The following is a 27964-nucleotide window of genomic DNA, read 5'->3' as shown; positions in this document are numbered from 1 at the left end:
AGGGTGCAATCCATCAGGGATGCTTCATTTAATTATTATTCAACAATTCAAGGGTCACTATTTTCCCCATCACTACTTCCAATCTAGATCCCTATCTGCGCCAAAAGCTTGTCACGTGTAGTGCTCTGCTTAGCTTCCGGGTTCGGGCAAGCCACACTGCGCGTGCGCAAGCAGACTCTCGAGTTGCCCTCCGTGAGAAGAGGAAGTCGAGCCGGGAGAGGAGGCACGCATGCGCTTTGAAGCCCGCCATCGTGGCCCTGCCCCTCGTCGGCGCCTGTGTATATAAAGGCCATCAGTTGACGTCAGCGCCCTCTTTCGCCCACTCGGCGCCTGCCAGCAAGACAGGGCCGCTGGAGCAGCCGACGACGCCATTGTTGCCGGCCTTTCTTTTCTCTGTCTTCCTTTATTCTCCCTGCGGAGAATCCGCCGCCATCCGCCGCCATGGTGAGCCATCCGGGGCTTCACGGGGTTGGAAGGAGAGCTGGCAAGGCGGGGCTCTCCCGCGGGTCGGGTATGGGCCCGGTCCTGCCCGAAGGCCAGGCGAGCCCGGCGATGGCTAGGCCTCAAAGCCCCCTGAAAGCCCTGAAGAGACACTTAGGACTCAAGAAGCCTGGCAGGCCCTTAAGAAGGGAAGGGAAGGGAGGGGCGGTTGGTGGATTTAAGAGCCCATTGCTAGGCAAGGAGTGAGGAAAAGTAGAATGGTGTCCCTCCCAAGAGCTTGGAGCCTTGTTGGAAGCCAGTAGCTTCAGTACTATAACATTGTATATATTAATTTATATAATGTGAATGTTGTAATATATATATATATATATATACACACACACACACAACTTATGATATAGTGCAATATATATACTACGAATAGTATAATAGACTGGTAGTGTATTATTTAGTGGTACAATATAGTACTGTTATGTATTTTATGTAATATTACTCATACAGCAGTATAGTGGTATAGTACAATATAGTAATATATAATACTTATAGTATAATAAACTGGTAGTGTATTATATATTGTGATATAATAAAAGAGTATAATCATACTATATAGTACATGTAATATTACTCATAATATTTCAGTATAGTGTAATACAATGTAATATAAAATGCTAATATTGTGCTCTGCTAATAATATATATTGTATATACATATAATGCTGATAACTAGTGTGTGTGTGTGTGTGTATATATATATATATAACACTGAATTATTGCAGAGTTAATTGGAGGAACAATGAGGTTCCATGTTATATATATGTGTGTGTGTGTATAAAGTGAGTTATTGCAGGTGTTCCGTTTTAATATGTGTGTTTGTGTAGCTAGATAGATCTGCATTATTGCAGGGTGTTACCCAGGGAGAGCAAGGAGCAAGAGTAACATCCTGATACATATATTGCAGGATGTTACCTGGTCTTTAAACCATGGTCTTCATTTCCTTGTTTTTCTGGGTGAACCCGAGCCATTTTAAGGGAGGAAAGGGACAGCCATGACACAGGTTTTGGGTTCGAGTTTGAGACAAACCCTTCTGTGTTTTAGAGACTTGGGGGGGGGGGGGAATCATGTATCAGCGATAATATGAAAATGACGTGGCAAAGAGGGAGGGGAGCTGTGCCAGCTTTCTCTTGTCCAAAGGGAGCTGTGCCTTCTGAGAGGCGCCTTATGTAACCCTGCAGTCTTGCCGCATCGCAGCTTGGTGTGACCTTCGCTCTTGTGGTCCACCCTTTTTATGCCCAAAAAAATTGGGTTGTTTGCCAACCTGGTGGCCTAAGAACAACTCTTTATCCATAAAGGAAACAGGCTTAGGCTTCCATTCAGAGGTGAAAGAGGGGAGTATTGTTACTAGTATCTGAGTGTGGCATTTTGTGTTTTCTGATACCAAAAATCATAATCCCATATAATTCTGCATATGCCTTTTATACATATTATTTTCTTCAAGAAGAGAATTAGTTTAAAAAGAATTATAATGTCATATTATTACTAGCTTGGGTGCCTGGTGTTGCCTGGGTTATTTGAAAAAAAACTTTTTTTGTACAAAATGCATAAGGTTGTGGATTAACTTCAACTCGCATCATGCCAGGTTAACCCTGAGAAACTCCATTAGTACTTAAAGTTTGTGATGTTGGCAAGTTTTCTCTATATGCATCATGGGTGGGGTTCAATGTGCTCTCTAGCTGTGGGGTAAACTTCCACTATGGTGAGTCAGTTCCCTCAAACCCCTCCAGTAGATTGAGTTAGTCATGGGTGTTCTGTGTGCCAAGTTTGGTCCAGGTCCATCGGTGGAGGTCACTGGTTGTGGGTGAACTACAACTCCCAGAAAGGAAGGTCAGTTCCCCCGAAACCCCTCCACTAATTAAATTTTGGCATATCAGGTATGTGTGCTTAGTTTGATCCATATCCATCGGTGTTTGTGTTCACAGTGCTCTCTGGATGTAGGTGAACTACAACTCTCCCAAATCAACTTGAATTTTCCCCAAAGATCTCCAGTATTTTTTGCTGGTCATGGGGGCTCTATGAGCCAAGTTTGGTCCAATACCATCTTTGGTGGAGTTCAGAGGGCTCATTGATTGCAGGTGAACTATAAATCCCATTACCTACAACTCCCAAAAGTCCAGGCCAATTCCTCCCAGTTCCAGATCCATCATTGTTCAGGATCATAGTGAATTACAACTTCCATCATGTTAAGTCAGTCCCCCAACCCCCTCCGGTATTTTTAGTTGCCGATCAATTCCTCTGTTTGCTGTGCGCCATAGAAAAGAGTAGGAAAGGGTTATGAAAGATCATGCAAATTCTGCACCAATGGAAAGAGTCAGAAACACTGGGATGTCTGTGGTGGAGGAAACATATAAAAGCAAGGATGATATTGTCCCTGTATGAAAGCCTTCACTTGGGTGGTGGGCAGTCTTGAGTTTGTGAAGACATTGGCATGTGTTGTAAATGTTCACGGCGCTCGCTATAACCTGCAATGTCATTGGAGGGAAGGCCTGTAGTGGGTACTCATTGGTGGGGATCATAGTTTAGCTGTTTGTGAAAGTGGGCACCCCAGCCACACACATACATATTTTCACTTTTATTATGTATATAGAATATTATTTTGTGAGGCTTTCATGACCTCATCCCACTGGAGTGTGCATTCCCTTTTAATCTTATGGCTGCCTCCTCCTTGCAGAATGCTGGGATTTGTAGTTTTCACAAGGCTGATCAATTTAAAGACCCCTCCCTCAACTACAAACCCCATCATTCTTTAGAAAGAAGCCCCTGGATTGAAAGTGGATAGAGACCCTCCAGTGTAATGAGGTGGAAAGTATGTCTTGGACTGCTTGCCCACATCATTGTTTGCTCCCAATGACTTCTCCATTCTTTGAAGGGAAGAGAGCCTTTCAGGCCCTCCAGGTGTTTGGGACTATAGTTCCCAGAATTCTTAGCCAGCATTTCCAACATCCCAAAGAACTGGAGAGGCCAGATTATTATTATTGAAATGCTTTTAATAATAAGCTACTTTGAGTCTTCTTTGTGGAGAGAAAAAGGATATAAATTTAACACAAATAATATTAATTTTAAACTACTATAAATGTATCCGTATGTTAATTATGTATGTTAACTTATATAATAATTAATAATTTTATTTCTTACCTGCTTCTCGTGGCTCAAGGTGGGTGACACAATAATTTAAATGTTTTCCTAGTTTACAACAGACCTCACAACCTCTGAGGATGTCTGCCATAGATGCAGGCGAAATGTCAGGAGGGAATACTTCTGGAATATGGCCATGCAGCCTGGAAAACACACAACAACTCAGTGATTCTGGCCATGAAAGCCTTCGATAATACATTAAACACATAAGCATTGCAAAAAATATATATACTACAATATGCATATTAAAATGTATATCTATAAAAGTTACATATTAAAACATATTTCTATAAAATACATGTTAAAATACACAAAACAGCTTAAACAAAGGACATACATTTAAAATTCATGCTTGAAGATTGGCTGGGTATCTCGCTTTTTCCTTCTAAAAAGGGGGGTAAAAGCGGTTTATATTAGAAGTGACTCAGAGGTGGATTGATCTTGACTTATTCTGAAGCTGTGAAAGTGTGACTTCCCTTACTAGAGGTCTGAGCGGGTTGTGAATCCTCCTCTCTAGAGTCATAATCCAGCACCCATTGATGAAGGAAGTGCTGGGGTTGATGGCTTTGTTGCTTTTGGTGATTAACCTTTTCTCTCTTGCATGCTTCGTTTGGCAGGTGAACTTCACAGTTGACCAGATCCGGGCCATCATGGACAAGAAGGCCAACATCCGGAACATGTCTGTGATCGCACACGTAGACCACGGGAAGTCTACGCTGACGGACTCGCTGGTTTGCAAGGCCGGCATCATTGCCTCTGCGCGGGCAGGTGAAACCCGCTTCACCGACACCCGGAAAGATGAGCAGGAACGCTGCATCACCATCAAGTCCACGTAAGTCCTCCCCGGGCCTCAAGATCACCCTGTTTCTCCTCCTAAGCCCAGAAGATGGGCAGAATCCCTTAAATTGAGGGATGGTACTCATATGTTGTTATATTAGTTTAGGTGCCCTGTGTTGACCAAGCTAATGCCAGGTTAACCCTGAGGAACTCATCAGTCATAGTTTTAGAACCCATAGGCTTCCCCAAGATTGGGGTGAGAAAGGATATTTCTGCTTAAAAGTAGCCATAGGTGAGCAGTTAAGGGCCTACGCTTTGATTCCTCTTTTCCTCCTCCAGGGCAATCTCCCTCTTCTATGAGCTTTCGGAGAACGACTTGGCCTTCATCAAGCAAAGCAAAGATGGCACTGGCTTCCTCATCAATCTCATTGACTCCCCGGGCCACGTGGACTTCTCCTCGGAGGTCACGGCCGCCCTGCGCGTCACCGATGGTGCCTTGGTGGTTGTAGACTGCGTTTCGGGTGAGATGTTTACCTTATTTTGGAGCTGCATGTATGTGTGGACGTGAGAGAGAGATCTGGTAGGGTTTAGCACCTCACCCACCCTGAATCATCAGCTGAATCATCTTTTTATGACCTCTTTGTCGCTTTTGACCTCTACTTTGCTGCAGTACTTCTCTTTTCCTTGCTTTATTTTCTTAACAACTCTTCCATGATAGCAGGTGTTGAAGGTGCCTTATTGGCACAAAGGTTGGGTGTCAACCGAATACAGAAATTGGTTAGGCAAGTCTTAAACATGTGACCATCATCTCACATAGTCAGGAGGCCTGAAGGGACCGTGAGGATGCTTGCAAAGAGGCCATTGTCATTCTCACAGCTCCCATCATCCCTAGCCACTGTACTCGTGGGTGAGAGATGACAGCAATTAGGACTAGATGAGGATGATAATCATATGGTATTGACTTGAGTCTAAATTATCTTGCACATTCAATTCACATAATATGGCAATCGTAGTGGTGAGCCAAAGCCAAAAGGGGAAGCTGCTTCAGGCATACCTATGCAATCCTGGGATTTGTAGTTGAATGAGGTTTCTGCACTCTGGCAGAGAAGGCTCAAGACCTTGTGACAGTACAGCCCTCCTGATTCCATAGCATTGAACCAAGGCAGTTAAAAGTAGATTCATTAAACACCACAGCATAGATGCACCCCATGATTTTCTTTTTCATTGCTGGAAGCAAAAACGTGAGCATTAGATTGGAGTAAATACAGTAATAACAATAATAAGCCTCCCTCTTCCTCCTTTTCCTACCTCTCAGGGGTCTGTGTCCAGACAGAGACGGTCCTGCGCCAGGCCATTGCCGAGCGCATCAAGCCTGTCCTGATGATGAACAAGATGGACCGAGCCTTGCTTGAGCTGCAGCTGAAGTGCGAGGAGCTCTACCAGACCTTCCAGCGCATCGTGGAGAATGTCAACGTCATCATCTCTACTTATGGCGAGGGCGAGACGGGGCCCATGGGCAACATCATGGTAAGGCCAAGGCCCAACGGGGACCCCGAGAAGCTTGAAAGGGCTCCCATATAATTGAATGTGCCTCTCTTTATCAAGTGTTTTCATTTGTGAGGCCACAAAAATCTGGAAATATTCCCCTGAGCAGAAATAGTAACTTAATCTTTTTTTCTGGGTGAGATGTCTCCTGTAAGCCCCCCCCCCCCCCCCCCAAATATAATAAATGATTGTAATATACTTTATATTTTGGTCTATCTCCCGAGGGGACTCGGCGGGTTACAGAATACATATATGGCAAACATTCAATGCTGTTATACCATTAACAAAGACAGACAATATGTAGACAGAGGCAAGGCTTCCCTGTTTTTCATATCCAGCATCTGGACGCTGTGCTTGACTCAGCCACAGGGAGGTTCTGTTGTTCCATTTTTCCACGCTAAGGAGCTTTTTGTCCATGGACACCTTCCTGATTGAATTGCTGGCATGTCTTCAGGGGCACCTTTATCGCCCTGCCACAGAGATACCTATTAGGCCTGGGCAATGCATGGTTCTAAATGGTTCTAAAGTACTTACAAAACTAAAATTCTGGTGGTGAAAAAACTCTCGAAATTTCATTATAAATGGCAGTTCCTAATTGGTTCTGTCATAAAAATCGCCAATAATGAAATAATAATTAAATTTTGAAAGTTTTGCTAGAGTTCTGAAATTTTCACCACCAGAACTTTAGTTCCTCTGCATGGTCCTGTGAAATGCACACATATGGGTTTTGGCGCCTGCGCAGACAGTTTCAGAACCTTCTGGAATTTTAAAAGATACTTTTTGGCGGTAGCACCGCCCATTCTCCCCTGATAGTATAAATAGCCAGTAGGTGGGGCTGCCAGCCAGTTCCTTCTTTCCGCTGCAAGAAGCAGCAGTTAGAGAACCTCTCTATCAGTGACTAGCTCGTTCTTTCTTCTTACGTGATTTGACCTTTGACTGGACTTTAACTACTCCTGACTGGACTTTGACTATTCTTGCCTACCGATTTGGACTCTGTTTGCTCCTGCTGGCTGACTACAGATCGTTTTGACTGCTCTCAGGCCTGTACTTGCCTTCTCTCTCCTAACTAAAATGACGGCCATCTTCAAAAAGTGTTCCCAATGTGGGGGGAAATACCCAGACACGGACGCCCACCCTGTCTGCCTGCTATGCTTGGGGGAGAGCCATGCAATGCACGCATGCTCCATTTGTAGCGGAAGACATGCACCAGCTGACCCCTCCTACCCCTTCCCTGGAGAGGGAAGCTTCACTGGCAAGAGAAGATCCGATTGCTAGAAGAGCCCTCAACATCGCCCCCCCCCCCCCCCCTGAATTGTCGACGGGGTCAAATGCTGAAACGCAGCTTGGACCCAGAAGCCCAAAACCCCCATCTCGGGGACACTCTCGATCCTGGAAGCCACACCACTGCCGCTTGCGTGGACGACGCCACGCAGCACGAGGCACTGTTCCTTTTCTTTGCGCTCTTGGAGCTCTTTTGCGGAGCCGCTCCTGAAGCAGCACGCGTGAGGCCTTGTATTCACTGGGCTCACCACCTCATTATTTCCATACAGAAGGCCGTTCCCCCAGGGGCTATTATAGCCCATACTATTACCACCACCACCCAGGCTGGGCCCCCCAATCTCCATACCGGAGTGCCCCTCCTCCTCAGGAGCCGCGACAACAGCCACAGGCCTCCTTATCAGCGCCTCAGCTGCACCCGGTCGCCTCGGTTCCAACGCAGCCCCCTACCATGGCTGCTCAAGGGACGGAGCCCCTCCCAGAGAAAACACCAGTTCAGCAGGGCTCAAACCATTACCCTTGGTACCGAGGCCGGCTCGGATTCAGATGGCAATGCTATGGTTGCTCCCCTCCCTGAAGGGACAGTTGAGGATGACCCTACTTCTCCTGAGGAGTTGAGTACCTTCTCCCTCATTAATCGCTTGGCGAAGGAGCTGAAACTTCAAACTCCACAAGTGGTGACACCTGTGGATGATCCTGTTTTCTCTCATGACCAGCAACAGTCACCAGCAGCGGCCCCGCTGCCTCTTTTACCTTACCTACTTCAGCTAATTAAGGCACCTGGAGTGGCTCCCTCTTCGGTCCCACCCACCAGCAGAAAGGCCAAAAATCTCTACCGGCTGGATATGACTTCAGCAAAGTGGCTAGGTAAACACCCTAAGCCGAATTCAGTGGTTGTGGACGTCTCCCAACCACGCCCAGCACAGCACTCTCACAACACCCCAGCAGACAAAGAGGGCAAGAAATTGGATGGCATGGGTCGCAAAATATACACTGCTGCTGGACTTTTTGCAAGGATGGCACACTATGGTGCCTACATGGGAGGTTATCACTGCTTCATCTGGGACAAAATTGCCCCACTACTCTATCACCTTCCTTCTGAGGAGCTCAGACTGGCTAAAACCTACAAGCAAAAGGCTATGCAATTGGCAGGCCTGCAGAAAGATCTGGCTAAACACACTGCCAATACATCAGGCAAGCTGTTTGCTGCTGCAGTAGCCCTCACCATTACTCATGGCTACGCTCTTCAGGCTTATCCCAGTCTACACAAGCGACAATAGAAGACCTCCCAATGCATGAGGCGGGGTTGTTTAACCCTGATACCGATACCAACCTGGAACGCACGCACAAGATGTGTCAGACGGCCCACAGGTTTGGCCTTCCGTCGTTGTTTTCTAACCAACCTAGACAACGTTGGCCAACTTTCACTCCATACTATCGGAGACGTCCTAATCCAACTTCGGCAGGACCACGTGCGAGACTGGCTACCCAACCTCCTTCTACTAGGAGACCACCTCCACCTCCGACCAGGAACCGCCAGCAAGGTAGGGGCAGACAACCCTATGCCCCGAGGCGCCGAGTATAGCACTCTACCACGACGTAACAGCAGTTATCCCCATCCAAGTTCTACTATCCTCCAACCTGTCCAAGTTGATTATCCCATGACTTCCCCAACCTGCGATGTTTCTCTACCACAACCTACCTTCACAGACCATCTCGCGTCCTACATCGATACCTAGTGCCAAATAGCTATGGACTAGTGGGTTTTCAACACTGTGGAGAGAGGTTTTGCAATCGAGTTTACATTTTTACCTCTGGTGAGACACTGTAGGTTAACCCCCCCCCCCCCATCGAAGAGATCCAGATTCTTCTCCAGAAAGGGGCCATAAGCCGTTTGAAACCTGGGGAAATCCATCAATGCTTTTTCTCTAGATACTTCCTAGTCCCCAAGAGGGGTGGGGGCTTGCGGCCCATCCTAGATCTACGAGGCCTGAACTGGCACATTAAACTCCGCAAATTCCGAATGGTTACATTGATGATGATTTTGGCCCTAATTGGCAGAGGGGCTTGGTTTGCCACGGGGGATCTTAAAGATGCTTACTTCCACATCGGAATAAGACGATCTCATCGCAGATTCCTTAGTTTTCAGGTTGGACACCAGTACTACTGTTTCAATACACTTCCGTTGGCTTGTGTATTGCCCCCAGAGTTTTTACTAAATGCATGGCAGTTGTTGCCGCACATCTCCGCCAGGTTGGCGTTATTTACCCTTACGTTGATGATTGGCTGATTGTTTCTAGCTCTCGATGGTGATTTCTGACTGACGTCAACACTACTTTGTCTCTTCTTCAGGATCTTGGACTAGTAGTAAATTGGGACCAATCCCATTTGGAGCCTACCTAATCCATCGAGTTTATTGGTGCCAGAAGACCACTTCAGGGCCTTAAGGTCCCTCATTCAAGTCGTCCGCACGCACCAGACAAATACAGTCACTTTTGGGTCACTTTGCTTCCACCACGGCCGTGACACCATTCGTGAGACTTCGAATGTGCCCTCTGCAGATGTGGTTCCTTCAAGTGTTCGACGTACTAAGGGACTCACCGGGGAAGCTCCTGATGGTTCCTCCACATGTCTAAGCATCACTCTCCTGGTGGACGCACAGACACAATACCCAGAGAAGGGATGCCATTTCATCAGCAGCACCCAACCAAGACACTTACCATGGATGCATCCCTGTCCAGCTGGGGAGCCCATCTCGACAACCTGACGGTGCAGGGCAAGTGGTCTCCAGAGGAATCTCAACATCGCATCAATTACCTGGAGATGCTGGCTGTTCAAAAGGCTCTCAGGTCGTTCGAACTCCCTCTGTCTGGTCATGTAGACCGCCTCCTGACAGACAACACCACAACCAAATTTTACACCAACAAGCAGGGCGGGACTCAGTTCTGCTAGTTGATCCACCTTACCCTGCACATCTGGGACTGGTGCATCCCGCAGAACATCCACCTCCTCGCTCTTCATGTGCCGGACGGACATTCTCTGACGGACACACTGATCAGATCAATGAGCGGCAAGTAAATCCAGAATACCTACGCCCCATATTCGAGCTATGGGGGACACTGGCGGTGGACTTCTTTGCAACACCAGAGAACACGCAGTGGGCCCAATTCCAAATCAGGCTTGCCTTCTTGTTTTGAGCAACCCCTCATTAAATTGTTTTTGGGGGGGCATAACAACATGTTTCCCCCGGTGCACCCTCCGATACCTGCATGGAGCCTGGACCTGGTCTTGTCACAGCTTTCCAAACAACCATTCGAGCCTTTAGCATCAACTGATCTCCAATATCTGTCATGGAAGATGGCTTTTCTCATTGTTATAACCTCTGCAAGGAGAGCGAGTGAGATCTGTGCTCTGAGTGGACGCACCTTACTTGAGTTTTCATGCTGATAAAGCTGTTCTTCCAGACATCTCATTTTTACCTAAGGTGGTCTCGAAGTTCCACCTTTCTCAGGACATTGTTTTGCCGGCCTTCTTCCAAAACCTGTCAACCCCACTTAAAAGGACATTGCATATGTTAGATGTCAGGAGGGCACTGGCCTTCTATGTCGATCGAACCTGACCTCATAGGAAGTCTCCATGACTGTTCCTCAAGTACAGGAATGACATCCTCGGTACACCGGTTACTCCCCAGAGGCTGTCTTCGTGGATTGTAGCCACCATCCAACTGACATATCAATTGCCAGGCCGTGACCCTCCTATCCTGAAAGCTCACTCCACAAGATCCTTGGCCATGTCACAGCCGTTCCTCAAAGGAGTGCCTCTGGAGAACATCTGCCGTGCGGCTACCTAGGTGAATCCTTCCACCTTTGTCAGCTACTACAAGGTGGATGCCCTATCCAGAAGAGACGCTGCCTTTGGGAGAGCAGTGCTGTTTTCGTGTGTGGCATGACGCCCACCCCCAAGGTTAGTAGCTTGCTAGTCACCCATATGTGCGCATTTCACAGGACCACGCAGAGGAAACTTTGTTTGCTTACCTGTAATCGAGTTTCCTCTAGTGGTACCTGTGAAATCCACACAACCCGCCCATCCTCCCTGCTGGAGGTCATTCTCCGGTATCCTGGGCTGCTTTCCTGCGGCTGAGGAACTGACTGGCAGCCCTGCCTACTGGCTATTTATACTATCAGGAGAGAATGGGCGATGCTACCGCCAAAAAAGTATCTTTTAAAATTCCAGAAGATTCCAAAACTGTCTGCGGAGGCACAGAAAACTCATATATGTGGATTTCACAGGTACCACTAGAGGAAACACTGTTACAGGTAAGCAACCAAAGTTTTTGTAAGTACTTTAGAATCATTTAGAGCAATGCATTGCCCAGGCCTAGTACCTATTTATCTTCGCACATTGCTGTTTTCGAACTGCTAGCTGAGCAGAAGCTGGGGCTGACTGCGGGAGATCACCTCAGCAGCTTGAACTGCCAACCTTGCAGTCGGCAAGATTTTCTGTAGCTGGTAGTTTAACCCGCTGTGCTAACTCTGGCCTAACCACTATGCTAACTTCTGTTGCCCAGGGATGTTTTAAGGCACATGGGTCAAACAAGGTTTGCGTGCTATTTTATGCAACCCTCCTCCAAGGGCCAGGCTTTAGCACAGCAGGTTAACTACAAGCTGCCGTAAATCTTGCTAGCTGAAATCTTGCTACTTGGCTGTTCAAAGCCAGGGTCAGAGTGAGCTCCTGGCCTTCAGCCCAGCTCCTGCCGACCTAGCAGATTGAAAACAGCAAGTGTGAGTAGATAAATAGGCACTGCCTTTAAAAAAGTGGGGAGATATTTAAGCACCCATCTGGAAAATGCCGGCGATTCAATTGAATAGGAGGAAGCTTATGAACAAAAGCTCTTCAGCAGGGAAGATGGAGTGACAGCCCCCGCCCCCCCCGGTGACCGAAACCGAGCAGTCTCCAAGATGCAGACGACTGGGGGGGGGGGAGCCTATATACGTATATATATCTCTATCTATGTACAGTTATCTGTCTTGTCAGTGTATAACAGCGTTGAATGTTTGCCATATATGTGTTCTGTGATCCTCTCTGAGTCTCCTTTGGGGTGACACGGGCAGAATATAAATATTGTAAATAAATTAAATAAATACAACTCCTGTCTTCTTTGTGACTGGACCTGATGGAAATTGGTGTACTGTCCCATCTGGACAGCTCCAGTTTCTTCTGTTGAGGCCAGCTGGGTTGCAATCCCCATTATCCCCAATTTGCATGCTGCATAATAATAAGAGACTGGAGTTGTTATTCTGTCGCATTTTAGGATCCAAATTGGATAAAAACTAACCAGCTTAAAATATATAGTTGACCTCAGGCTGTGGATTTTCTGTCCATAGAATCAATTACTCTTAGAAGGCAATCCTAAAGTGGATATGGCCCTTGATGGAAATGAGTATGATAGCCCTGTGTTAAGGGGAATCTTGGGAGTATGAATGTTATCCTTTTGTGTGGAGTAAAACCTCAAGAGCACGGCATAACCCAAAGCTCCAACCCTGTGCTCCCCCTTTCTTCCCTTCAGATCGACCCAGTCCTGGGGACGGTGGGCTTTGGCTCTGGCCTCCATGGCTGGGCCTTCACCCTAAAGCAGTTTGCCGAGATGTACGTGGCCAAGTTCACGGCCAAAGGCGAGGGGCAGCTGAACGCAGCCGACCGGGCCAAGAAAGTGGAGGACATGATGAAGAAGCTGTGGGGGGACAGGTGGGTCTGGCTATCGGCCATTTGTTTAAGTTACTGAAAGGATGTATTCAGGAAGAGGGAGCAGGCTTCCTTTCTGCAGCTCTCCATGGGCTCAAATGGAGACTACAGTAGAACTCCATGGAACCATGGGCCCAAATGGCAGGCAAGGAGATTCCACCTGATCATTAGGAAGAACGTCCTGATGGTGAGAATTGTTGTTCAGCAGTGGAACTCTCTGCCTTGGAATGTGTTGAAAACTCCTTCCTTGGAGGCTTTGAAACAGGCTGAATGGTCATCTGTCTGGGGGGCTTTGATTTTGCTTTTTCTGCAGAATGGGGTTGAACTAGATGGCTCTGACTGTAGTGGAACATGCCACTATACTTGGGAGTGTGATGGGGTCTCCTTCCTTCTCTGGAGGCTTTTGGCAATTTGTCGTGTGGCATTGGATTGTGTTTTTCTGCCTGATAGAAGGGGGTTGGACTGGGTGGCCTTTAGGGGTCCCTTCCAACTCTAGGATTCTATTATAAAGCCGAGGCTGGATGGCCATCTGCCAAGAGGGATTGGTTTCCTAGCAGAAAGGGACTGGACTGGATGACCCTTTGGGATCCCTTCCAACTCTAATATATTCTCATTACAGTAGAGTTTTGCTTATCCAACATAAACAGGATGGCAGAGTCAAAGCAAAAATGTTGGATAATAAAGAGGAATTAAGGAAAAGCCTATTAAATGTTAAATTATGTTATGATTTTACAAATTAACCACCAAAACATCATATTTTACAACAAATCGGCAGAAAAAGCAGTTCAGTACACAGTAACGTTATGTAGTAATTACTGTATTTATGAATTTAGCACCAAAACATTGCAATGTATTGAAACAGCTGTGGATCCAGGCGGGAGGCAGACTGTGTTGGAACCCCAATCTGATGAGAGCCTTCACAGTCCAGTACTTAACAACATGTGAAACAAGAGTTGTTTTCCATGCAATATATATATACACACACACACGTATACTGAACATTAGGAAGAACTTCCTGACTGTTCAGCAGTGGAGTTATCTGCCTTGGAGTCTGGTGGAGGCTTTGAAACAGGCTGGATGGCCATCTGTGGGGAGGGGGACTTTGATTGTGCTTGTTCTGCATGGCAGATTGGGGTTGGAGCGGATGGCTTTTGGGATCTCACCCAACTCTGTGCAAACTCCATGCTTCTCTCTTCTTCCAGGTATTTTGACCCCGCCACTGGCAAGTTCAGCAAGTCCGCCAATAGCCCAGATGGAAAGAAGTTGCCCAGGACATTCTGCCAGCTCATCCTGGACCCCATCTTCAAGGTAAGGTGCCCGTATCTGTCTGGCATTTTTTCCTTAAAGAGTTTTGGGTGGTTTTCTGCGTATGATGATGGAAAACATTTCTTCACTTTGACCTGAATGCCTTGGTGCCTGAAGAAATTTTTTCAAAAGATCTGATGCAGAGAGTTTGGTGGCTGTATCATTCGGCATGATACGATCTATGGCATCATACTATACTCTGATACTATAGTATCATAGCATCACTCTGCTTGGGAGACAGTCTGCAATCAGTCCCTGATATAAATTTGACTATCAGGACTGTTTACTTGGAAAAGCTTTCCTTTCCAAACGTTAGGCAAGCTTTGACTGCGTGTCGTTGTCTTCATACTATGCCTACAGCTGTGATGGATAGAAGGCATGCTCTAAATAATAACAACATGGAACAAAATTGGAAAAATCTCCTGTGTTACTTCCTGTTAATTATGTGGTCCTTGCTTTGAAAGTTCTACTCCGGACACTTTGTTTTTCTAGCTGCCACAAAGTAGATTGAATCAGTTGAGACTCTAGGAGACATTGATTTGAAAAACTAGAACAGAATGTGCTGCAAGATGTCCTGCAAAAACAAAGATTTTTTGCAGTTTAATAAAGTTTTCCCATGGTTTTTTTTTATGATAGAGTCAATTAGGAAATGACATAACCCAGGAACAAAAATCATGATACACTAGCTTGGGTACCCAGTGTTGCCTGGGTTATTTGTCAAAGTCAGTTTTTTAATTGTACAAATGCATAAGGTTGTGGGTGAACTACAACTCACTTCATGTCAGGTTAATCCTGAGAAATTCCATCAGTAGTTAAAGTTCGTGATGTTGGGCAAGTTTGCTCTGGATGCATCATTGGTGGGGTTCAGTGTGCTCTCTGGCTGCAGGGTAGACTACAACTCCCACTGTGGTGAGTCAGTTCCCTCAAACCCTTCCAGTAGGTTGAGTTAGTCATGGGGATTCTGTGTGCTGAGTTTGGTCCAGGTCCATCATCCGTGGATTTCAGTTTCTTTGGTTATGGGTGAACGACAATTCCCAGAAAGGACAGTCAATTCTCCCCAAACTCCTCCAGTAACCAAATTTGAGCATATCCAATATGCGTGCCAAGTTTGGTCCAGTATACTCCTTTATACAGTTTAATGATAACACGCCCAGCTAGCCCCTAACAGCTGCTCTACTGAAGTAGCTGTTAGGAAAAACTACCATAACATAAGGCAGAGCATCCAAAAACAAACAGGATACAAAAGTTGAGCATCAGCTCATTAGCAAGAAGTGTGTCAAGTGCCATGTGATGTGGCTGTAAAGAATTCAGAACTTAGGAGGCAAACGTGCAGGGTCTAATCTTTAAAATTACAAAAGGTTTATTTACAATAATAAAAAAAAAACTTGACTGCATTTCTTCATGGCAAAGAACTGAGTCTGAGCTAACACCCATCTCTTCTAAGGTTTCAAGAAAGGGAAAAACTAAATTACTACATATCTCCTCACACACAAGCAGATAGAGATCTCAAAGCACACAGCACATATTTTCCATACTAGAGTGTAAGAAGTCAGAGTCCAAAAGGCTTGCATTATATCAATTTTAAACAACCAATTAGAATGAGAGCAGAAACAGAAAGGAGAGAAGAAAAAGATATATTCCCAACTGTCTTTCAGGAGAAACGGGGGAAGAGAAACCCTTAGTCTATACACTAAGCTAACAAAACTGTTCCTCATTGAGGACTTGGGCAGTGTGAGGTTGAAACCCCACAGTAAGAAACTGGTTCTGACTCTTGTTATTCCTTAGGAAAAGCCTATAGTAAACTAGCGACAACAACTACTAATAATTTTATTTCTTACCTGCCTCTGCATGGCTCAAGAGGGTCATGGTAGTCAAAAACGCACAAATACTATAAAAATTCTATAAACACATATTAAAAATGCAGTTCCATAATATATATATATGAAAGCATTTCTACAAAGTGCACATTAATCACGTGGGACAGAGATATCCTCCTTTCCTTCTGTGTATGTATGTGTATGTGAAAGGGAGGATTTGCAATATTTTTTGTTCATGGATGGGAATGACCAGAGGTGTCAGACATGTGGCCATCTAACTCCCAGAAGCCCGTTTCCCAGGAATGCTTGGAGCCAAATCCCAATGAGAAACACCTGCAGGGCCACAGGCTTGGTATCTGATCTAGGCGTTGATAAGCAGAACTGTAATGCACAAGATTTGGCTTCATGGCCCCACTTTTGGAGGGTGGGATTGGGCCTGCGATGGTTATTTGTGGGACCTGACCCAGCATGTATCCTTTCCCAAAAGGTGTTTGATGCCATCATGAACTTCCGGAAGGAGGAAACAGCCAAACTGATTGAGAAACTGGACATCAAGCTGGACACGGAAGACAAGGACAAGGAAGGGAAGCCTTTGCTGAAGGTGAGGAGGGGCAGCAAGCGCAAAGCTCCCCAGCGTTTTGGGGAGGCCTTATAAGAATTTTGCTGTGTTGACTAGAGCCTAATGCACCCCTGAATTTCATGCGCCCCCCCTTTTCAAAATTCTGAAACCAAATGCTAGTATTTGCTGCTGAATGCAATGCTCAGTGGCGAAAAGATGCACTTTTTCTCATTTGGCCATTGCAGTTGCTGCCTGCTTAGTATTCTTACATTAAAAACAAGTGTTAGATCACCAAAGTTGGCAGCAATGGAAAAGAAAAACTTGTGGTAGAATGAATCCACTTTTAACTGCCTTGGTTCAGTCCTATGGAATTGTGGGAGTTGCAGTTGCACAAGGCCTTGAGTCTCTTCTGCCCAAGAAGGTGGATGCCTCCCCAAACTACAAATCCCAGTATCGCATAGCATTGAGACCTGGCCATTGAATTAGAGATGAGGTCTCTCAAAGAGGCGCTCCTGCCTTGGTCCATTCATTATTGGCTGTTACTTCTCGACGAATATCGAGAAGTAGCAGAGCACGGTCCAGAGTAACTCCTGGGTATTTTGGTGTGCTGCAATGCTCCAGTGGGATTCCTTCCCAGGTAATCCTCAGAGCTTGTTTCTTCTTAAGATGGAAAGCACATCTCTGCATTTTAGATGGATTAGGAATCAGCTGTTTTTCCCTGTAATAGGCAGTAAGAACACCTAAAGATTTGGAGAGCTTCTGTTCGAACATTTCAAAGTTTCTTGCTTGGGCGGTGATGGCACAATCATTGGTATAGATGAAACTCTCTGTCCCTTCTGGCAGTGGCTGATCATTTGTGTAAATGTTAAACATTGATGGAGCAAACATGCTCCCCTGAGGCAGGCCTTTCTTCTGTTTTTGCCATCTGCTTCTCTGACCATTGGACTCAACAAACAAGCTACTTAATGTAGCAGATTTCCTATGGTTGAGGTGGTAATCCTTCGTGATATTATAGATTTTTCTCAGGAGAAGGCCCCAAGAGGTGAGAAGAAGATTCACATAAATAGAGCTCTTGGATACATTTTGGTGTTTATTTGTCTATAGGCGCCTCTTAGGTCATGTGGCCAGCATGACTGCATGGAGTATAATTTACCTTCCTGTAAAGGCTCACTTGCTTTCTGGTCTCTTTTTCTGGCTGCAGGCTGTGATGCGACGCTGGCTCCCAGCTGGGGAAGCACTCCTCCAGATGATCACCATCCACCTGCCTTCCCCCGTCACCGCTCAGAAGTACCGCTGTGAGCTGCTCTACGAGGGACCCCCTGACGATGAGGCTGCCATGGGTAGGGCCCTGACGTTTGTACTGGGGTGGGAAAATGTTGGAGCGCAACCCCATTCTGCACACGTTTCTAGTCCTCATCGAGAACATAGAGAGGCAGACAAGTTAGTTGGCAGGAAAAGCCCTTCCTCCATTGGCCTCTCTGCCAGTCCCTCTCTATTTTCTCCTGTTTGTAAGATTTATGTTTCTCGGGGACATGCCTCTTTCCCTGGAGTCTTCCATTTTTCTTTTCCTGTGGGCATGGAGTGAGGCAAGATGTCTCCAGAGAGATAATTATTAATTGTTTGTTTTTTGTTTGTTTTTTTGTATTGCTCTTTTTAAACTTGTCTACTGTGGATTGTTAGCCGGCTTGAGTCCCCATGAAGAGAAACCTGGGGTAAAAATAAATACGTTATTAATAATAATTGTAATTCAAATAATAACCCATGGAGAGAAATCTGGGGTGTAAATAAATATAATAAATATAATAATAACAACAGTAATAACAATAATAAAGAACCTAAGCTTTAACTCTTCTCTAAGTAGTTTGTAACTTTTTTGCAACTGCTCCACTAGTTGCTGAAGCTCGTTTGCTCTAATGCTGTCCTCAGGAAGATTTTGAGCAGCTGAACTATTGCTGCAGCTTTACAATTTTTCAGTGCTTTCCTCCAACAAAATAAGAGGCAAGGTTTCAGGATGTGTGTGACTGAACCTTACAGCTGACTCCTGGCAGCACTCTCCTCCTTCCTAATCTCCTCCTTGCAGTTATTTGCACTACAGTTCCCATCAGACCCCTCTTTTTTCCTTATAAATACTTCAGAGAGAAAGGGTTGTACTATGAGACAGGTTGTCTCCTTTCTTCCTGGCTGCCTCTTTCAGTAAGAATCTCTTCTCTCTTCCCCCTTCCTCAACCCTCCTTGGCCCGCTCAGGCATCAAGAACTGCGACCCCAAGGGCCCCCTGATGATGTACATCTCCAAGATGGTGCCCACTACCGACAAAGGGCGCTTCTACGCCTTTGGCCGCGTCTTCTCCGGCGTGGTCTCCACCGGCCTCAAGTGCAGGATCATGGGGCCAAACTACACACCGGGCAAGAAGGAAGACCTCTACCTCAAGCCCATCCAGAGGTGCGTCTTTCCCTTTTTTAAAAACTAGTTTGAGTGCTCAGCGTTGCTGAGATTATTTGAAAAAGTCATTTAAAAAAATTGTACAAAATGCATAAGGTTGTGGGTGAACTACAACTCGCATATCAGGTGAACACCGAAAAACTCCATTAGTCCTTAAAATTTGTCATGTTGGGGAAGTTTGCTGTAGATGCATCATCGGTGGGGTTCAGTGTGCTCTCTGTAGGGTAAACTACAACTCCCACTATAGTGAGTCAGTCTCCTCAAACCCCTCCAGTAGGTTGAGTTAGTCATGGGGGTATGTGTGCCACGTTTGATCCAGATCCATCGGTGTTTGGGATCACAGTGCTATCTCGATGTAGGTGAATTACAACCCCTCCAAATCAAGGTGAATTTTTTCCCAACTCTATTATTTTTTGCTGGTCATAGGGGTTCTGTGTGCCAAGTTTTGTCCAGTTCCAGCTTTGGTGGAGTTCAGAGTGCTCCCTGATTGCAGCTGAACTATACATCCCAGTGCCTACAACTCCAAAATGGCCAGGCCAAATCTCCTCAAAACCCACCAGTATTGAAATTTGGGCGTATTGAGTATGCATGCCAAGTTTTGTCCAGATCCATCATTGTTTGCGTTCATAGTGCGCTCTGGAGATCCAAAGATCTTCAGTGTGTTTTGTTGGGTCATGGGGTTTCTGTGTGCCATGTCACTTCCAGGCCCATGGATTGCAGGTGAACTATACATCCCAGTACCTACAACTCCTATAAATCATGGTGAATTCACTCCAAACCTCTCTAGTATGTTCAGTGCATACAAACACATTTTCACTTTTATTATACATATTATAGTGTTATATTATTTTATTGCCTGTATATACATTCATATATATGTGTGTATAATATACAGTATAATTATATTTGCATATAATATATACACTATATTATAATCATCCATTCCTGTGTTGACTGTGTGCCATTAAAATAATAGGAAAGGGTTGAGGGAGAGGCAGTGGGCGGGGTCATGCAAATTCTAGTGGAGAGAGAAAAAAACACTGGGATGTCTGTGGTGGAGGAAACACATAAAATCTAGGATGAAATTGTCCCCATATTAAAGCCTTCACATGGGTGGTGGGCAGTGTGGTCTTTATGAAGGATATTGGCAGGCTCTTCAACCTATTCATGGTGCTCACTATAACCTGCAATGTCATTGGAGGGGAGGGCCTTTGGTGTCTCCTGAGTGGTGGGAGCTATCGCTGTTTGTGGAGGCTTGTCTGTGTCAGTAGAGACCTAAAACAGTATTTCCTCATGGTAAAGCAAAAAGAGAGAAAGCCCATGCGTTTGTTAATTCTCCCGACACCCATGTCTCTCCCGCAGGACCATCCTGATGATGGGCCGCTACGTAGAGCCCATTGAGGACGTGCCGTGTGGCAACATCGTTGGCCTGGTGGGTGTGGACCAGTTCCTGGTCAAGACAGGCACCATCACCACCTTTGAGCACGCCCACAACATGCGCGTGATGAAGTTCAGCGTCAGCCCCGTGGTGCGGGTGGCCGTGGAGGCCAAGAACCCGGCCGACCTGCCCAAGCTGGTGGAAGGCCTCAAGCGCCTGGCCAAGTCTGACCCCATGGTGCAGGTGAGGAGAATTTGTAAACAAAGGGTCTTTCTATTGCCATTTCAGGTTGAGGGGATAGATCAGAGCAATGTTTACACTTTTACACAAAGAACAACATTAAACAAAACAGACTATATAACTCTATTGGATACACAAATAAATTATTGGCCTGTCTCATTAAGAGCCACATCCACTGTTCTGTCGTAGTTAGATGTGTTCCACGCTAGGCATGCATATTCAGCAGCAGAGTTGCAAAGCTCAAGGGCAGATGTCTTCACTGTGTCTGGTTTGATCCCAAGGTTGTGCCAGTCAGCTTTCATATGATGTTATTTCTAGCACCCACATTTTACATGATAATCAAGCGGTGCTTCTTGTAAGTCAGAGCATGGTCCAGAATAACTCTCAGGTATTTTGGTGTGCTGCAATGGTCCAGTGGGATTCCTTCCCAGGTAATCCTCAGAACTCGCGATACTTATCTTTTCTTAAGGTGAAAAGCACATGTCTCCATTTTAGATGGATTAGGAATCAGCTGGTTTTCCCTGTAATAGGCAGTAAGAGCACCTAAAGCTTTGAAGACCTTCTGTTCAACCATTTCAAAGCACCCTGCTTGAGTGGTGATGGCTCGATTGTCGGCATAGATGAAGCTCTCTTCTAGCCTAAAACTTGTCGATTCCCACAGTTCCGAACAGATGTTATCTTTCCTTAACTGAGAATTGGTTTTCCTTTTCAATCATTGTCACCGTTCTCATCAGCAACTTTTAATTACAGTTCCAGAGCATAGTTGTTTTCCATGCCTCAATAGTTTAGAATTGTGTCTTCGGCCCAATTAGGCCCCAATCATACTCCTTTCGCACAATTCCATTCAAATTATACATCATGTTTATCCATCACACACAAAGTGGGGCTGGTGCTGGGCCCGTGACCCTCGGAAAGAAGGCTTTGTGGTGGCGCTGCAGCCTCGTCCTGACCCACCTGCTCTTCTTCCCTTTCAGTGCATCATTGAGGAGTCTGGGGAGCACATCATTGCTGGCGCTGGGGAGCTGCACCTGGAGATCTGCCTCAAGGACCTCGAGGAGGACCACGCCTGCATTCCCATCAAGGTAGGGATAAAAATCATCATGACAATAATGTATTGTTGAAGGCTTTCAAGGTCAGAATCACTGGGGGTTATGTGGTTTCTGGGTTTTATACCCAGTGTGTTCTAGCAGCATTTTCACCTGACGTCTCTGAAGATGCCAGCCACAGATGCAGGCGAAACACCAGGAGGAAAATTCTACTAGAATTCTAGAATACCTTGGCCACACAGCACCCTAATGGTGATGATGATAATGATAATGATAATTTTACTACCCACCTTTAATAACGATGATGATAACATTTTAGTGTGTGTGTGCTATGCTTATGTATTTTGATTGTTTTGTAATCTGCCTCGAGTCATGAGGAGAGACGGGTAAGAAATAAAATTATTATTATTATTACTATTAGTATTACTATTACTATTAATATTTTATACACAAGATTACTACACAGCAGACAAGATCACTTTGCTGGCTTTTGTATTTGATCACACTTCCCAAGTGTCTAGGACTGTGTGAGATATCGGCGAATAATGCGTGCAGATTGGAGTAGAGTGGCCTTTTGCAGCTGACAGGTGGTGATTTTGTCAGCGCCAATTGTTTTTAGGCACTGTACCCAGTGTGCTGATCACCACATGGACTCCCTTGACTGGCTTGTGTTAGAGTCTGCAGTTCGATCTTCAAATCCTCATATCGTGTAAACATTTCTAGTTGCTTCTCATCAATACTTCTGTCGCCTGGGATTGCATCAATAATCTATATTTTTATCATTATTCTTAAGTCCTGGTATCATTGTATGATGTACAATGGCAAATGATGGTTGCTTACCTGTAACCGTGTATTTTCGAGTATCTTCGAGTGGTCATCTGCGAAATTCGCACATATGGTAGTTGATTGATTGATTGATTTATTTATTTATTTATTTACTACGCTTATATACCGCAATTCTCAGCCCAAGGGCGACTCATTGCGGTGTACAACATGAAAAACAAGTGCAATTTACAAAACATAGTGCAAAACAATCTACAAAACATTATCAGAAACATCTTGATGCCATTTGTGCGATTTCACAGAGACTATGGCGGAGAATCAAGTTATTCATTCTACATGGTTGCATTCCAACAGTAAGCAGCACTTGGAATCAGGCAGTCAGCTGGTCCTCAGCTGCAAATTGCCCCAAAAGGAAATCCCTTAGCGACCTTGCGTGTTGTTCTTTGTCTTTTTCAGAAATCGGACCCGGTGGTGTCCTACCGGGAGACGGTGAGCGAAGAGTCGGGCGTGCTGTGCCTCTCCAAGTCACCCAACAAGCACAACCGGCTGTACATGAAGGCCCGACCCTTCCCGGATGGGCTGGCCGAGGACATCGACAAGGGGGATGTGGCGGCCCGGCAAGAGCTGAAACAGCGGGCCCGCTACCTGGCCGAGAAGTACGAGTGGGACGTGGCAGAGGCCCGCAAGATCTGGTGTTTCGGCCCCGACGGCACTGGTCCCAACATCCTCACTGACATCACCAAGGGCGTCCAGTACCTCAACGAGATCAAGGACAGCGTGGTGGCTGGCTTCCAATGGGCCACCAAAGAGGTAGGCATTCGCAGCAGCTGCTGCCTCGAGAGAGAGAGAAGTCTACACACACACATAGACAGGTGGTCCCTGAGTTACAAGCACCCAACTTGCAAGCAACTCCTACTTAGGAGAGAAATCTGCCTGTCGGAAGGGAGTGAAATCGACTCCTTTGCACAAGCAGCAAAGGAAATGTCACAAGGTTGTGCACTAATGTTACGGCTTTTCTTTGTATTAAAATAATATGGGTGCACTATTTACAAGAACAAGGTTTCTATAGCACAAATAAAGTAGTACTTTGTTGCTTCCACTCTGGGCTTCTTCCTCATGCAGATAAACAGCTCTCACAGAGCCTCTCACAACGAACATATACTGGAGGTTTACACATGACGCTTCTCAACACCAGGCCTTCTCATATAAGGCTTTCCTCATACTGTGAGACCTACCTACCTCACAGAGAAGCCTCCTCACACAGACTGAGCAGTTCCCTCACTGAGGCAAACTAACATTAACAGGCTTTGGCTTACTCGCTCTCCTCAGTGCAATGCTAGCTTTGGCACGCCATCTCTTAACAGGCTTCAGCCTATTAATTCTTTCAGTGCTTGACTCGCATTTTTGTAATTAAAAATACCTAGTTAATTTTTAATCTTTCTGACAGTGTTCACCCTTCCCTAGGCCATCCAAAGATTATAGGGATTATTGCACTTCAAAAATGTACCTGTCTCAACTTATAAACACATTCAACTTAAGAACAAACCTACAAAACCTCTGTTATTCGTAACTTGAAGACTGTCTGGACATACAAACACATTTTCATTTTTATTATACATATTATAATATTATTTTATTGCCCGTATATAAAGGTAAAGGTAGTCCCCTGACATTAAGTCCAGTCATGTCTGACTCTGGGGTGTGGTGCTCATCTCCATTTCTAAGCCGAAGAGCCAGCGTTGTCCGTAGACACTTCCAAGTTCATGTGGCCGGCATGACTGCATGGAGCGCTGTTACCTTCCCGCCGGAGCGGTACCTATTGATCTACTCACATTTGCATGTTTTCGAACTGCTAGGTTGGCAGAAGCTAGAGCTGACAGCGGAAGCTCACGCCGCTCCCCGGAATCGAACCTGTGACCTTTCGATCAACAAGCTCAGCAGCTCAGTGCTTTAACCCACTGCGCTACCGGGGGCTCCCCGTATATACATTCGTATATATGTGTGTGTGTGTGTATTTGTACTATTATAATAATAATGGCAGGGGGTGGACTAGATGGCTTCTATTGTCTCTTTCAACTATGATTCTGTGTCACAAAGGGCTACGTTCGGTTCTTGAGTTTGATTCTTCAGTGCAATGGAGCTTGTGATTTTGTTCAACTCATTTCTTTTGGGCTCCCTCCCCCTGCAGGGCGCCTTGTGCGAGGAGAACCTGCGTGGTGTGCGCTTCGATGTCCACGATGTGACCCTGCACGCCGACGCCATCCACCGGGGTGGTGGCCAGATCATTCCCACAGCCCGGCGCTGCCTCTATGCCTGCATGCTGACCGCCCAGCCCCGCCTCATGGAGCCCATCTATCTGGTGGAGATCCAGGTGAGTCAACAATCCCTGAGGCCCCCCTCCATCCTTCTTCTTTGCTTTCTGCTCAGTGTAACTCCTTTCCTTCTTCTGCTCTCTCTCTTCCAGTGCCCTGAACAAGTGGTGGGCGGCATCTATGGTGTGTTGAACCGGAAGCGAGGCCACGTCTTTGAGGAGTCCCAGGTGGCCGGCACCCCCATGTTCGTGGTCAAGGCCTACCTCCCGGTTAATGAGTCTTTCGGTAAGGGAGCGTGTCTATTTGAAGTTGAGCAAGTGTCTTTTTGCAAGGAGGCAAGTAGGGAACAATAGCCACTTCCATATATTTTTGCACTTGAGAGGTTGAACTAAATACTAAATTTATTTTGACCACTTGGAGTGCCTCTGGTGTGGCTATGAGAAGGTCCTCCATTGTGCACGTGGCAGGGCTCAGACCGCATTGTAGTAAGTGGCCTGTGTCCTCCACGCGCACATGTCACAGACTCCACTTTGTGGATTCATTTCTTAAAGTTGATTCTGCATCTCATGGTGCCAGAGCTCAGCCTGTTCAGCGCCCAGTCTTGTTTGTTCCCGGAAGGGAGTCTCTCATCCAGTCTCAGCCATGAATTGAGGTTCTGGGTTTTAGCCTGCCACTTTTGGGCTCTCACTTGCTGAGGTGTTCCTGGGAGCATCTCTGTAGATTTTAGGAAGCTATTTCTTGCTTTAAGGCATTGGCATGCTGGTTGATATCTGAAGAGAGGATGGGCCGGAGATGTCAATGCCTTTTCATTACAGGCTGCTACTTCCTGGTGGATGTCAGGTGGTGTAATACTGGCTAAATGGTATAATTTCTCCAGTAGTGTGGGGTGTAGACATCTTGTGATAATTCAGCTTGTCTCATTAAGAGTCACATCCACTGTTTTAACATGGTGAAACATATTCCACACTGGACATGTGTATTCAGCAGTAGAGTAGCAAAGTTCAAGGGCAGATGTCTTCACTGTGCCTGGTTGTGATCCCCAGGTTGAGGTTGTACCAGTCAGCTTGCGTATGATGTTATTTCTGGCACCCACTTTTTGATTGATAGACAATCAGTGCTTCTTGTAAGTCAGAACATGGTCCAGGGTAACTCCTGGGTATTTTGGTGTGCTGCAATGCTCCAGTGGGATTCCTTCCCAGGTAATCCTCAGAGCTTGTTTCTTCTTAAGATGGAAAGCACACTTCTGCATTTTAGATGGATTAGGAATCAGCTGTTTTTCCCAGTAATAGGCAGTAAGAGCACCTAAAGCTTCGGAGAGCTTTTATTTGACCATTTCAAAGCTCCCTGCTTGGGTGGTGATGGCACGATTGTTGGTATAGATGAAATGCGCTGTCCCTTCTGACAGTGGCTGATCCTTTGTGTAAATATTAAACATGGATGGAGCAAGCACGCTCCCATGAGGCAGGCCGTTCTTCTGTTTTCGCCATCTGCTTCTGTGGCCCTGGAACTCAACAAAAAAGCTCCTGTTTTGTAGCAGATTTCCTATGAAGCGGGTGATGTGGTAGTCCTTTGTGATATTATACAATTTTCTCAGGAGGAGGTGATAATTTACAGTATCATAAGCTGCCGACAGGTCTTTGAAGACTACTCTTGTAACCTGCTGCCTTGCAAAAACATCTTCTATGTGCTGAGTCAGGTTCAACACTTGTGATGTTTAGCTTTTGCCTTTCCTGAAACGAGCTTGCTGGTTATCCTTACTAATAAAGTGTTTCCTATCTCCTTCCCTCCCTCCCTGGCAGGCTTCACGGCTGACCTGCGCTCCAACACGGGCGGGCAAGCCTTCCCACAGTGTGTCTTCGACCACTGGCAGATTCTGCCGGGCGACCCTTACGACGCCACCAGCCGCCCCTTCCAGGTGGTGGCCGAGACCCGCAAGCGCAAGGGCCTCAAGGAGGGCATCCCCGCCTTGGACAACTTCCTGGACAAGCTGTAGGCAACGTGCAGAACCCACATGACAGAAGAATAATCATTGTCATCATCTTTATCAACACAAAGGTCTTGGGGAAAAATTGAAATAAATTTGGAAAAGAAACAATTCATTTGTGGGACTTCACATTCCCTTTGCGCGGGGGGTTTGCATCCTGAAATGTGTATTTCTAAGCTGACCGCAGACTGGAAAGGCTCTATCTCTCTTTCCAGCGGGATTGTCTCTTCTTCCTTTCTGAGTCCGCTTTTCATTTCATACCATTCAATCAGTTGCCTTTGCCGTTGATGAGCCGGCCAGTTTCTTGGGCGAAAAAGGGGTTTAGTTTTGCTTTAAAAACTGGAAGGGACAAGGCTGTGGAGAGTTGGGAGGAGAGTTGTGGAAACCAATTGTATTGCTTGATACCACTGGAAAAATAATAATAATCATTATAATAAATGCAGTGAGAAGAGTGAGCGGGCTATTTCTATTCCCACGCCTTCGTTGGGTCTGGCGGTCTTTTCCTATCATTTTGGCCGAACTCTAAAGTTCTCTGGAATTCCACTTCCAAATCAGACCTCTTCTTATACGTTCTATGTCAGCTTTGTGTTTAATAATATTTGGGTTGCTGTGAGTTTTCTGGGCTGTCTGGCCATTCCAGAAGCATTCTCTCCTGATGTTTCACCTACATCTATGGCAGGCATCCTCAGGTTGTGAGGTCTGTTGGAAGTGAGGCAAGTGGAGAGAGGCAGCATAACTTCCTTTTTTAAAATGCGTGCCATTCTGTCGGTTGAAGACGTAGCGGAGCGCTAGAGGTCTCGTTTGAGAGCAGGAGTATAAAGTTTTGTCCTGACACAGTTCAGTTGCCATCATGCATTGGAACAGTGAGGAGCATGTTTTTGCCGTTGAGGCCTACTTTTCGAGCAGATTTGGAGTGGCTGGCCCACTCTTCAGATTTGGCCCCTTGTGATTTTTTTCTATGGGGTTTTTTTGAAATCCTGTGTTTATGTGAACCGTCCAAGGACCCTACAAGATTTGAAGACCAACATCCAGGAAGAAGTTGCCAACATAATGCCTGCTATGCTGGCAAGAGTCATGACAAACGCCAGAAATCAGTTTACTCAGTGTATGGAGAATGCATGACGTCAC

The 27964-nt window shown here is 45.9% G+C and overlaps 1 protein-coding gene across 1 annotated transcript; it reads left to right on the top strand.

Annotated features, from left to right (window-relative positions):
- Window positions 1–293: 293 nt before the first annotated feature.
- On the top strand, window positions 294–26947 carry EEF2 (eukaryotic translation elongation factor 2). The gene is made up of 15 exons (XM_060786172.2): window positions 294–444; window positions 4247–4461; window positions 4746–4927; window positions 5722–5933; window positions 12796–12974; window positions 14174–14279; window positions 16581–16694; window positions 17854–17992; window positions 18898–19093; window positions 20456–20714; window positions 21686–21793; window positions 22997–23350; window positions 24729–24911; window positions 25005–25137; window positions 26652–26947. The coding sequence occupies exons 1-15, from the start codon at window positions 442–444 to the stop codon at window positions 26843–26845; spliced, it is 2577 nt and encodes an 858-aa protein (XP_060642155.1). The 5' UTR covers window positions 294–441; the 3' UTR covers window positions 26846–26947.
- Window positions 26948–27964: the final 1017 nt, after the last annotated feature.

This window comes from Anolis sagrei, chromosome X (genome assembly GCF_037176765.1).
Source record: "Anolis sagrei isolate rAnoSag1 chromosome X, rAnoSag1.mat, whole genome shotgun sequence".
Lineage (NCBI taxonomy): Eukaryota > Metazoa > Chordata > Lepidosauria > Squamata > Dactyloidae > Anolis > Anolis sagrei.
Note: the sequence above shows the minus strand (reverse complement) of the source record. Positions and strands in the feature narration are given on the sequence as shown.

Coding starts and splice junctions, on each gene's coding strand:
- EEF2 (XM_060786172.2), top strand. Junction 4,462..4,745: donor TGCATCACCATCAAGTCCAC/GTAAGTCCTCCC, acceptor TTCCTCCTCCAG/GGCAATCTCCCTCTTCTATG. Junction 16,695..17,853: donor AAGGGAAGCCTTTGCTGAAG/GTGAGGAGGGGC, acceptor TTCTGGCTGCAG/GCTGTGATGCGACGCTGGCT.